General features: G+C 56.7%; 1 protein-coding gene across 1 annotated transcript; it reads right to left on the bottom strand.

The window, feature by feature from the left end:
- Positions 1-3,211: 3,211 nt before the first annotated feature.
- Positions 3,212-11,013, bottom strand: BESB_048100 (uncharacterized protein; the record flags this gene model as incomplete). The annotated part of the gene is made up of 4 exons (XM_029363261.1): positions 3,212-9,011; positions 9,328-9,386; positions 9,824-9,880; positions 10,762-11,013. 4 exons carry the CDS (start codon positions 11,011-11,013, stop codon positions 3,212-3,214), a joined length of 6,168 nt encoding a protein of 2,055 aa, XP_029220627.1.
- Positions 11,014-12,489: the final 1,476 nt, after the last annotated feature.

The following is a 12,489-nucleotide window of genomic DNA, read 5'->3' as shown; positions in this document are numbered from 1 at the left end:
GAGACAGACGCGGTGAGCGTGCAGCACCGCAGCGATCCCCCCGTCCCTCGCGGTTTCCTGCTGCGTCGCCTTCTCCTCGAGCCGTATCCCGCGTGATCAGCGCAGACGAGCAAGACGGCGAAAGACAAGAAACAGCGAGGGAAAGAGTGGTCACGGGAAGATCAGGAACACGAGGCGGAAACAAACCGTAAAGCGTGCTGGAACGGTGGAGCATGCTATGTCTTCAACTGGTGAAGCAGTCAAGAAACCTCGCAGAGGCTATGCTCCAACGCAGCCAGTGACAGACAGGCGGGGAGTGGGTGAAACAATATTAGGGAAGTGTATCCGCGCTACTTCGCAGAGATATGGCATTCTTTTAGTTGCCCGCTCAAGCCGGTGGAGGGACGTTTGCTTTTATTGCCCAACTGAAATCACGCGCATGTACGCGTCATTTGCGCGGGAAGTACGCAGGTCGGCCGGAGCGGCGCGGCACCAGTAGGGGCAGATCAACTTCCAGGGGGTGTTGGGAGTGTATGGCGGCAGGTTGCCGCAGATGTGTGCCGGAGGTCACAGAGCTAAGCGCGCCAGCCGCGCCACACAACAGGTACACCGCCTGGCGCGTCCCGGGGTCAGGCCTGTGGTCCCCTGCTGTATGGCTGCTGATTCGAGATGCGAATGCCGCCAGGGCAAGTAAACGCTTTGGGAAACGATCAGAATAGTTGCGCACCCTGTGCAGCTGGTGAAAAGGGGTGCAGCATCAATGTATCAGTAAGGCGTTGCCTACCCACGTTCAGAGCAGGGCTGCCAGCAACAGCGCGTATGAGAGAGATATCCTCGCAAGTTGGAATACGTACGGCAAGGAGAGCAGCAGAGGGCAAGTCAATGGGCGAAGGCTGACCCCTACATAAACTGGGAATACATTTCCCTCTCGGTTTACCAGAGGGGCCGCTGAAAGAGGATAGTATTTACCCAGGCTGGGCAAGAGACCGGAGGCGAGCAGCAGAAACATCTATCACTAAAAAAGGCAGCAAAGAAGAAATGATGAGCGGGAAAAGTAACACTGACGCCGAACCTGTGTGCAACAACACTCTGCAACAGGTTTGTGCGTCGTTTACTCTCAACTACAGGCGTCACGTCGTCTCCGTTCCTGAGCATGTAGTCGACAGACTGGCCGTCCCCTCTCTGAAACCGAGCAAGCATCGGCTCGTCCAGATATCACACAGGAACAAAAAAATGGGGAACAGCGTTGGGCGTTCGAAAAGCGCTACATAAAGAAGAGAAAAACATGTCATCATGGTGACGCATACGCTGAAAACAGTCGTGCACGCACGCGGGCACGTGGTAAACTACGAGAAAAGAAACGCCCTGTTTTCCGTCCCTTGTGCTGTTCAGCAAATCCAGCTCGGCTGAAACTGCATGTGCGTCTTCTGCTGCTTTTTTCCGAACTGATGAGTCCTTCACTTGCTAATAAAGGTGAACAGAAATGGTTTGTATTTTTGCCGTGCAATGCCACAAGGGAGGACGAAATCGTTCCTTCTTCATTTGTCCTTCTCTCCAGTGCTGCGACCCACTCTGCCTTGTCTTGCCCGCGCTGATAGGGATAGATGCACATAGCGATGCGACGATGATGAGTCAGACTCGCTTGCCGCTTCGGCATAGCTCTGAAAACGACATTTTTGTGTTCGTAGGGGTAATTGGGGAATGTGCTTTGTTTTTCGTTCAAATATCTGCTGCATGCGCGACTTGTGTCTGTAGCTGCTGAGCGAGGCGGAACAAGCGTGCTCTGTTGCTGATTTTCTATCGTGCAGCGGAAGCAAGACACGGATTGTAGAGCTAAAAGGGACGAAGAACACAATCCTAGGCATTCCATGAGAGTCTTTGTTACGATATCCGTGTCCAGGACGAGCCATCCAGGAGGCATCAGGTGACAAGTCTGTTGGGGCGCAGCTCTGACAAGGACGGACCATTCATGATGCAAAATTTCGCATGAGCAGATTTCTTATCCTGATTGTTGCTGCCACGATTGAAGGCAAATATTTGCAAAGCGAGCGCTGAGAGGAGTCAGCCGGTCGCTTTTGAGTTGTATTCACCCCTGGTGCAGTAGTGCTCGAGCATGAACTCGAGTATCCGCATATTGGAAGTTCAAAGATATTACGGATTTCCAGTAGACACATTATCTGGGGCAACTGGTCGCAAAGGACCAGTTTTACTACAGAAGCACCAGTTTATTAGAGGGTGTGCTGTACACGGGTTACAAGTCGGCAACCGAATTTTCTAAGAATCCATAATGTATTGACACCAGAGAACCATATGCAGTCGGCACGGACGGGGTTGCAAACAACTCCGGTTTATACCAGCTGAAGATGCTCGCAAGAACAGAGCGGCACGCTCCGCCCCGTCCCTGTCGAGCCACATGCCTAATTCTACCATCGCGAAGCATCGGCACCACGCTGAAACACCGTCAAGCCTGTTTGCCGTCCATGCTCAGCGGGCGCGGACGAACGGTAATGAGCTTCGCAAACAAGCATGCCTGCGGAGCAGTTTTGGGAGATAGTGCCAGTGTGATAGCCTCTGGTTCGCTGAAGGCCATCCCATCACCTTCGGCTAACAAAGAATGACGAGCGACCATGTCACAATGTATTGTCTTCGCACTGCAGAGTGCTTCTATCAGTGGATCCCAATTTCGTGACCAAGACATTTCGGCTACCTGCAGTCGTCTGCTGCTGAAAGTGCGTACAAGTAGGTGGCCTCCCCGCCGGTGCTCATGATAGTGCCGAAAGGGATCTGGGTCAGCGTGAAAGGGCGTCATAGAACTTCCAGATTCAAAGGTACACATAGAAATGGCGTTGGAAGGACTGGCAGAGGGACGGCTTGCGCAAGGACGTATACGACATAAGGGGACGCTCAGACGTCTGCTAGTGTTTCAAGGTGGAAAGTGCAAGGCGACACGAGGCCAAAACGAGGCATGCAGAGCTTGCCGTCAGCTGGAATCAGGGACCTCGGTCCTGCGCTTTCCCCGTATCTTGCAGACATTCCATTGGGACTACAGCCAGATGGCTGGGTCGCGTCCCGTTCGCCTTCTCGAAAACAGTACACTATGTATGAGTACCTAGTCTGTGGCATCTCGTGAGCTTCCCCCGAGAATGAACAGACATTCGAATACAGCAACCTCAAACGACTCCTCATTTTCAGCCACCCGAATCACGGTTCCTGGAATGTTACGTCGCGTGCGTCACGCTGGCGCAGAACCTTGGTGGACAAAGATATACTGCTCAACCCCTTGTGGTCCCCGTGACAACATGGGTTGGTCGGCAACAGTTGCCGACCAATACATCGTGTGCTCAGGAGTGCGGACAGAGACGCGCGCGTCAACGAACACGTGCTGGGACGACTGCACTGGTATAGCGGGGGGTCGCTGAAACTGCTGAGTCGCGCCTGGCTGCCACGAAGGGAGGGGGCTCGGATTTATGAGACGTTGAGGAAGGCTCATGCAACTCTGGGCCGGCAGCTGAAACAGCGGCCAGTCCGCCGGCTCTCGTTGGCTCGCCAGTTCCCCTCGAGGCCAGCGTGCAGATTCATGCCGTGTGGGACACACAGCCAGAGACAAGGGACCAGGCATAGACGCCGTGTCTGCGCCAGAAGCCATGACGTGTCGGTGAAGGCCGTGGTCGGCAAAGCATACACTGTCGACTGTGCCCGAGGAGTCGTGCCAAGCCAAACCCTGATTGGTGGGCAGTCCCCCTCTGCTACTCAGACACCACGTTGGCGGCGGCGTGGTGCTGAGTGGGAGCGGTGGCATTTCCCAGTAGACTAAGTCGTGAGGCGGGGTGGCCTGTTGCTGTTGCGGCGGGGTCAGATCGTCTGTGACCCCCTGCGCAGCAGGCGAAGGGCGGCGGGTATTGACGGGAGGAGGGAGCGGCGCGGGGTGTGACAGGAGGTGGGAGTCTCGGAGCGTAGACAGGATCGGCTGGGTTACTTCGTCCACAGGCTGGCGGCACGAAGGCGCGGCGAGTCCAGATTTGTTCGCAAGGCCGGGGGCCGAATTGCGGGTGTGGTGCGCGTCGTCTGGGGCGGTGTGGTTGACACTGTCGACTGTGCCCGAGGAGTCGTGATGAGCCAAACCCTGGTTGGTGGGCAGTCCCCCTCTGCTACTCAGACACCACGTTGGCGGCGGCGTGGTGCTGAGTGGGAGCGGTGGCATTTCCCAGTAGACCAAGTCGTGAGGCGGGGTGGCCTGTTGCTGTTGCGGCGGGGTCAGATCGTCTGTGACCCCCTGCGCAGCAGGCGAAGGGCGGCGGGTATTGACGGGAGGAGGGAGCGGCGCGGGGTGTGACAGGAGGTGGGAGTCTCGGAGCGTAGACAGGATCGGCTGGGTTACTTCGTCCACAGACTGGCGGCACGAAGGCGCGGCGAGTCCAGAGTTGTTCGCAAGGCCGGGGGCCGAATTGCGGGTGTGGTGCGCGTCGTCTGGGGCGGTGTGGTTGACACTGTCGACTGTGCCCGAGGAGTCGTGATGAGCCAAACCCTGGTTGGTGGGCGGTCCCCCTCTGCTACTCAGACACCACGTTGGCGGCGGCGTGGTGCTGAGTGGGAGCGGTGGCATTTCCCAGTAGACTAAGTCGTGAGGCGGGGTGGTCCGTTGCTGTTGCGGCGGGGTCAGATCGTCTGTGACCCCCTGCGCAGCAGGCGAAGGGCGGCGGGTATTGACGGGAGGAGGGAGCGGCGCGGGGTGTGACAGGAGGTGGGAGTCTCGGAGCGTAGACAGGATCGGCTGGGTTACTTCGTCCACAGGCTGGCGGCACGAAGGCGCGGCGAGTCCAGAGTTGTTCGCAAGGCCGGGGGCCGAATTGCGGGTGTGGTGCGCGTCGTCTGGGGCGGTGTGGTTGACACTGTCGACTGTGCCCGAGGAGTCGTGATGAGCCAAACCCTGGTTGGTGGGCGGTCCCCCGCTGCTACTCAGACACCACGTTGGCGGCGGCGTGGTGCTGAGTGGGAGCGGTGGCATTTCCCAGTAGACCAAGTCGTGAGGCGGGGTGGTCTGTTGCTGTTGCGGCAGGGTCAGCTCGTCTGTGACCCTCTGCGCAGCCGGCAAAGGGCGGCGGGTATTGACTGGAGGAGGGAGCGGCGTGGCTTGCGAGAGGGGGTGGGAGGCGGGGGGCGTCGACGTGTTAGGCTGGCTGAGTTTGTGTTCACGGCTGCTGCAGTCAAGCGGGGTGTGTCTGTATTGCGGCTGCGGCTGAACCACCTCGTGTGTATCCCCACTTCCATAAGGCGTGATGTTGCGAGATCCGGAAAGAGGAGCGAGAGGTGTTGACGCGGGGGAAAGCGAGGACTCACTTACCGATTGAACGGTTCCGCAACGGCTGCTTGCTGCATCCAGTTGATTCGCAGTAACATGTGTTGGTCTCGAGGATCGCAGCTGCGTCGTTGTCGCGTGTGGAGAAGGAGATACATCATTTTCGTTTGTGAGCACTAGGGAAGAATAAGATTCTGCGGAGATACGGACGGTCTCGTCCGGGCGGATCCACGTTGTACTGGCAGGCGGCGATGAAACTACGTCAGCGTCTGCGGTGTTGACGAGTCTAACGCGGACGGACTGTTTCGCTCCGCTGCCGGCGGAACGGGACCTAGTCTGAAATGAAGTAGCGGCCCACAACGTTTTGGAGTCAGACTTGCCAGCGTTCAGCGCTCTGGCGTCGACGGACAGACTTGCTGTGCTGGCGGCCTCGCCGGATCGCAGCCGAACCGTGTTCGGAGGTTGTAATACATTTGTGTTGGCGCTGCCAGCGTTGAGAGTTCTGGTGTTCAAGGATTTTTTCGGAGTTGTCGCGAGCTCGAAGGAACGCAGCCGTGTTGGGTCAGGAGGTTGTACTCCATTTGTCTTAGCTTTGCCAGCGTCGGGGGTTCTGGTGCTGGTGAATAATTTCGAAGTTCTCGCGGGCTCGACGGAGCTCAGCCGAGTCGTGTTGGCGGGTTGGAATACGTTTGCGGTGACGTTGCCAGCAGCGAGGGTTCTGGCATTCACAGATATTTTTGGTATGCTCGCGGCCTCGACGGAGCGTAGCCGCGGTCGACTGGTGGTCTGCCATGTAGTTGAGCTGGATGTGCCAGCGTCGAGGGTTTTGAGGTTGGTGGGCTGTGTGGAGTGTTCGGCGGCGGCGAGGAGGCCTCTCTGAGATGGGCTGGCAGCCTGTGACATATTTGTTTTAGCATGGCCAGCGTGGCGGTTTATGGAATTCACGGATTGCTTAGCTGCGCGAGCGGGATTGACGGAGCGCAGCCGATTTCGAGTGGGAGGCTGCTTGGTATTAGAGTTCATCTTGCTAGCGTCGAGGGCTAGGGTGTCGATGGATTGGGTCGAAAGTCCGCCGGCAGCGAGGCAGCCAGTCCGAGATGAACGGGAGGCCGGTAATAAATTTGCGTTCGCATTGCCAGCGTTGATATTTTTGGTGTTGACGGGCTGCTTTGCAGTGCCGGTGTCCTCGCTAGAGCTCAGCCGAGTCGTGTTGGTGGATCGGCATACGTTTGTCATAGCTTTGCCAGAGTCGACCGTTCTGGTGTTCACAGATAATTTCGAAGTGCTCGCAGGCCCGACGGATCGCACCCGAGTCGTGTTGGTGGATCGGCATACGTTTGTCGTAGCTTTGCCAGCGTCGAAAGTTCTGGTGTCCACGGATAATTTTGATAAGTTCGCGGCCGCGACGGAGCACAGGGAAGCCGGCTTGAGGAGCCGTGATGTCCTCGCGCCAGTGGGTCCGCTCTTCATGATTGTGGGTATTACCGTGTGTGCGGCTGGATATGCGGCACCTGGGGAGCGCATCTGAATTGGGCTGGGAGGCTGTAGAGAAACTTGTAGAGATTCCGGGTTGTTCACAACTCTGGAGGGGGAGCGTGCACGATCGTGGTAGCCGCCGCGACTGGGCGAAAGAGGATCGCCTGCAAGGGGAGAGACGACGGAAGACGCCGGAACAAAGCAGAGCGAAGGTGTTGCCCATAACTCAGAGTTAGGGCATGGTCTGGCATGCAGGGGCGACAACCCGTTGGGGAATGGGGGTACAAACGTGTTCGACGGGGGCATGTTTAAACGAGGAAGGGGACTCGTTGGTTCCAAATCGTCGATTATACCATCTGTTGATGATCCACTCGGACTGAGGTAAAATGTGTCTCGACTACTGAACGATGAAGTGGCGCTTGCCAGCGAGTCGAACCTTTCCGACCGAGGAGTCATCGGGTGACTGCCAAAGGCTGAAATGCTTGGGGCGACAGGCGTGCGAGTTTTGGGGCTTGCACTGCACTTATCCTCGAGGTCGTGCTGCGGCCAGTCACCGCGCGACAATGCAGCTGTCTCCGCTTTCTCTGATTCCTCATGAGCCAAACACCCAATATTCGGCAACGGACAGGACACCGCAGCCGGAGACAACCCAGAGTGTGCTCCATGCTGTCCGGGGGTCTGCCGGCTCCGTGTGCTGAGCTGCGCTTGGATGGTTGGCATGACTGTGGGAGGAGACACTTGCTGGGGCCCCGGGTTTGCCAGATGCCGCTGACAGCTACCTATTGAGTCTTCACTTTGGCCAGCGGTCGCTTCGGGAGGTGAACTGCGCGAGTGAGTCAGCGCGCGCCGGTTACCGGTAGCGGAGGGAGTCAGAGAAACGCCGTTACAGAGCATGGCCGCTGTGCGCACGGCTCTGGTGGCTAAGGCAACACACGCTGTACGACCCGCGGCGCGTGGCGTGTATGCAGCCCCAATATCAGGGGCACTGCTGGCGTTACCACTTTCCCTGTTGGCTTCCGGTGCCGCAGGCTTGGTTTTAAATCCCTGATCTGAGATGCTAGCTGCTCCCCTTGCCTGCCTCGAAGCCAGTGCTGTCGCGCTGTTCTGGCCAGGTATGTCCATCGGCTCGCAATTACCAGCTTTGTTTCGGAGAACGAGAGGAGTCTCGGATGCAGTGGCAGTCTCCCTCTTCGACGATGCCACCCCAAGAGCCCTGCATCTATTACTTGCCTTGATGGAAACAGGAGCTTGGCTATTCTTTCGCGCGAACCCTTGCCCATATCCGGTGGCGCTGCACGCTATTCGGGGACCGGACGTCGCCGCCTGAACTGTGCAGATTTTGTGGTTGTTCATCATTTTTTTCTCCACGACTGATGCCTTTCTACGCAGCGAAGCTAGATGACTCTTCGCTGGAACTGCTCTGGTTCCATTACTGCTTCCAGAGTTAAAGGACGAATGGGTTGGCATGTGTGCGTGTTTCGTTTCTGCACCGGTGGCGCTCCCGCTGCAGCTGTGTCTGCTGGTGAAAGCGAGGGTCCCCTCAACCACACGCAAGGCTGAAATGAAAGAGGCTGCTCCATTGCCGACAGCTTTCATATCTCTGGCAACACACTGGCACACAGTGGAACGAGCTGAGCGCCACCCTGGCATCTGCTGATGTGGCGTAGCAGGCGAACTGTCCGACTTGGCACGGCGCAATATCGGTCGAGCAGCACGCAGATCGTTCCCGCGTTGAAGGAGATTCTTACCCACTAGAAGCGTTTGAGCCTTCCTGCGGGGAACGCCCATGGCATTTGCCACAGCCGTGGTCGGTACGGCTGGTGGCGTGGAAGAGCTTTTAGTCATAAGACTCGGCATTGGGGCGCATTCTTCGAAGGCAAGTGCGTTAGTTTCCTTATGTGTAGGAATGCATTGAACGTTGTTCGTCTGGCCATCGTGAATTTGCTTTTCTTCGGAAACAAACACCCAGGCGCGCTGCTCTTCACTCTGTGGTTGAGCAGGCGGGCGGCCCTCATCACCTGGCATGCGCTGCCCTTGTGCTCTGCCGCGGGTTACTTTAGCGTCGGCTGTTCCGTTTTCTGCGAAAACGCTGCCGTGGAAACACACTGCGTTTTCCACTGCATCAGCACACTCCAGCAACGAAAGACGAGCCAGCAGGAGATGACTAAGGGACTTCTTCTCGAACATGGCTTGTAGGTCTCCGCATCTCCACTTCCGAGCAATCACAGAGATGACAGCAATCGCCTCATCCACGACGGTCCTGCAATCAAAATCAGTGAAACCGAGCACTGTGAGAAAAGGGTGTCGCGTCAGGGACTATCTGTGACTGCCGACGGCCCGACTCTGGCAGTTGCTCCTCCTTAAAATCGATTTAGCGGGCCAGTAGCTACGGGGTCTTTTCAACTGGGTGTAATCATTGAAGTGCTTCCAGCAAGTCTCAGTGTCGTGAGGGGGGGGAGGGGAGGGAGACCGTTCGGAGTGGGTTGGGTCGACGGTGAGGTCGCCAGTGGAACCTGAGTTACGCGCTTTCGGTACCGGTGATACCGTCTGAATCGGGAATTTGTGACTATGCGTACCTCATTTTGGTATCAACTTGGACTAACATGTGTTCGACGAGCGACGCCAACTTTTGCATCTGCAAATGCCACCACAGCGCCACAGAGGCTCTGTTCCACCGATACCGCGAGGCTGACTACCTCAGTCTGTGTCCGACGCGGCACAGTGAGGTCGGGAGCGACTACAGAACAGTGCACATGGTGGCATGGCTCTTTCTCGGTGCACGTTTCTCGTTTGAGGCCCAACGGCAAGCAGTACCTCAGTGGCGTTCTTGCTTAGGGAAGTGTGAAGTGCTTCATTCTCTTTCTTGAGCTTGTAGGCATTCGCGTCGACTTGGTTTCGGAGTTCCTGCGAACCATTAGTCAAGACGGATCCGCGCACAGCTGGTGACGGCTTTGCGCGTGGAATGAGCAGTGATAGTCAACCCTGCGTCCCTGCAGGGGGATAATGATGTCGAGCGATCCTGTTTATCGCATACGCTCACACTGCGCCGAGCACACTCCACCGTGCGGTTACCTCTGAGTTGGTGAAGCGCTCAGCCTGCATGTCGTACTCTTTGCGTTGGCGCTCGCACTGAAAGCAAATACATAATCATGTACAGAGCTCTTGGAAGCTGAGCGGGATTAGATCGCGAGACATCGTGTTTCGCAACGACCAAACTGGCGGGCACATCAAAGCGTGAACAGCGCCCTGCGCACTAGGGAAGGCAGATGCATTTCGGGCCGCAGCAGGTTTGTTCTCGCAGCTTCTTGAAGTGACGAGAATAGAACTGTGTTGTTTTTAGTCCTTGCAAGGACACGTGGCAGGGGCAGTCTACAGACAGCATTCTTCGATGGCAGGCGCCCCGCCAGGAGGCTCCGTTCTCAGCAGCCGACTGGGACGCCGGAGGCATAGCGGACCTAGTATGCGTCGCGTGGACTGCTACACTCCTGCTCACGGCTTACGACGAACCCCCACCACGTTCGTGAAACGGCGGTGCGCCCAAGTCTGACCGGGGAGTCGCGGCCCCTTCGTGTGAATCGGCATAAAGCATTGTATGGCATGGCTACTTCAACAGGGCGCAGGGGGAGTTTGAATGTTAACCAGCATGCCTCGTATAAAGAAGTTCTTCTAATGGACAGGGGGGAACTGGTACATGGATTGCTTACTTCATCGCGTAGATCGGATAGTTGACATCGTAGCAGAGCACTTGTCGCTGGGCAAATAGACACGTCCACACATTCTGAGATTCAATGCACTACTCTAGGCTCGCCGGCGGCACGCGACGCACATCGGATCTACCCCCCAATCAGCGTAGGGATCAGCCAGTGGCTAGAACGTAGATCTCTCGCGCTCGACTGCGTAACCTTCGCGGCTTCGAGAAACAAACGGCTCGTACAGGAACTATAAGCTGTCGCTACCGCTGCCATGTAGAGCCTCCTATGATCATGTTGCGTGTGCACGCCTCCACACACCACGCCACCTGGTGCGCACTCACTCTGTTCTTCCTCCAACAAATGCCGCAACATCAAGACGTTCTCCTCCTTTTGGAGGAGATCGACTTGCAGGCTCGTAATGCTGTTCATCCCCACTGAAATAGTACAGTCATCCTTGTTAAGGAGCTGATCTTGCAGCTCTGGAGACATGTCTTGTGGCACTGCTCCGCACGCACGAGCAGGTTCGCAAATTTTCCCAAGGGGAGACCCGGAAGAAGCATGCGCACTCATGCTGGAAACCGATGGGACATGTATTACATGAACGGGGTATCAGAGGCAAACCTGATGGTGCTACCGGTTGCTGCCGCAGCCGATGTGCAAACGCAACAGTTTTTGCAAGGGAATACCCAGCACTTGTACAGCGTACGCTGAAATACGACGACAGCCGCGAGCAAGCCAAGTTCGTTCACGACGTGTATGTTGCTGAAACTAGACTTAGCCAGTTGCAACTCGGCGTGTACAAGACGCGGCTGCCTAAGACGCAGACCCACCAGCTGAGCTGAGCCCTGCGTCAACACAGGTTAGTGCTCGGGTTGGGTTCACGAGTAGACGGTAGCGTCAGCGGAACTCGGGAGAGACAGGCGTCCCATCGACCACAGAGGAGAAGATTTAGGCGAGAATCTCAGAGCAGTTGAGAGCAGGTGGGAGCGGATGGGTACAGCACAGGGGAAAGAAGTGCGTCTAGGCGCGCCTGCGCTTGGACGCTGGATCACGAACAGTCGGGGGAGGTGGTTGCGGGTCTCGCTGTGGTAGAACCCAGGTTGCAGATGATTCGAAGAAGATAGCTTTAATGTTGTACGAGTGATGTACGCACGTCGCTAGGCGCGCCTGCGCTAGGACGCTTGATCACGAACAATTGGGGGAGGTGGTTGCGGGTCTCGTTGTGGTAGAACCCAGGTTGCAGATGATTCGAAGAAGATAGCTTTAATGTTGTACGAGTGATGTATGCACGTCATGAAACGTTGCTGGACTCTGCTTGGAAATGAGTTGTGAAGCAGTGTTCGAATGACCATGGCAAACAGCAGGCGCTCTAAGCACTTTGGGCACACGCGCGGGCGACGATCGTGCGTGTCAACTGCTGTGCATGTGGGACTAGCCAGCCCCGGAGCTTTGGCATGGATGACCGCGCCGGGGGGGGGCCTCAGGATAGCTAGCTACAATCCGAGCTATCTTGCATCCGGTAGATGACATTTTCCAGGTCGTCTGTGCTCGTCAGAATCGTCGAATCTAATCGCCCCAGTCGGTGGCAAATGAAATGATGCATTGCCGAACCAACTATTCTCGGGGGTTTCAGCTGGATGCGATACATCTTTTCTTGAGGTGTAGGAACATATATCGCATCCACTGCCTGGTGAAGCCGACGTAGACAGACACCAATAGACCTCATTGGGCCGCTGCCACTCTTTAGCTCATCTAAGGTACCGATCGTGCAGCCTCTTGCAGAGCTGCTGGGCCGCAGGACTTGCACCTGCTAGCTGTCGTCTCCGGCTAAGGAAAAAATTTTCTACCAGCGATATGGGGTGCACGTACTCTTGGATCACGGTGGCCCTTGGGCGATGGACACAGGAGTGAAAGGGATCAAATCTGGGACCCTGCGACACCTTCACTTGCGCCGCCTAATACTCCGCTGCACTGCCGTTCTCCGTGTCAGTGTCTCTGTTGGCAGACAGCTTATGAAGCCATGGAGCAGATTATGCTGTCGCCGCA

This window comes from Besnoitia besnoiti, chromosome III, assembly GCF_002563875.1.
Source record: "Besnoitia besnoiti strain Bb-Ger1 chromosome III, whole genome shotgun sequence".
NCBI lineage: Eukaryota > Apicomplexa > Conoidasida > Eucoccidiorida > Sarcocystidae > Besnoitia > Besnoitia besnoiti.
Note: the sequence above shows the minus strand (reverse complement) of the source record. Positions and strands in the feature narration are given on the sequence as shown.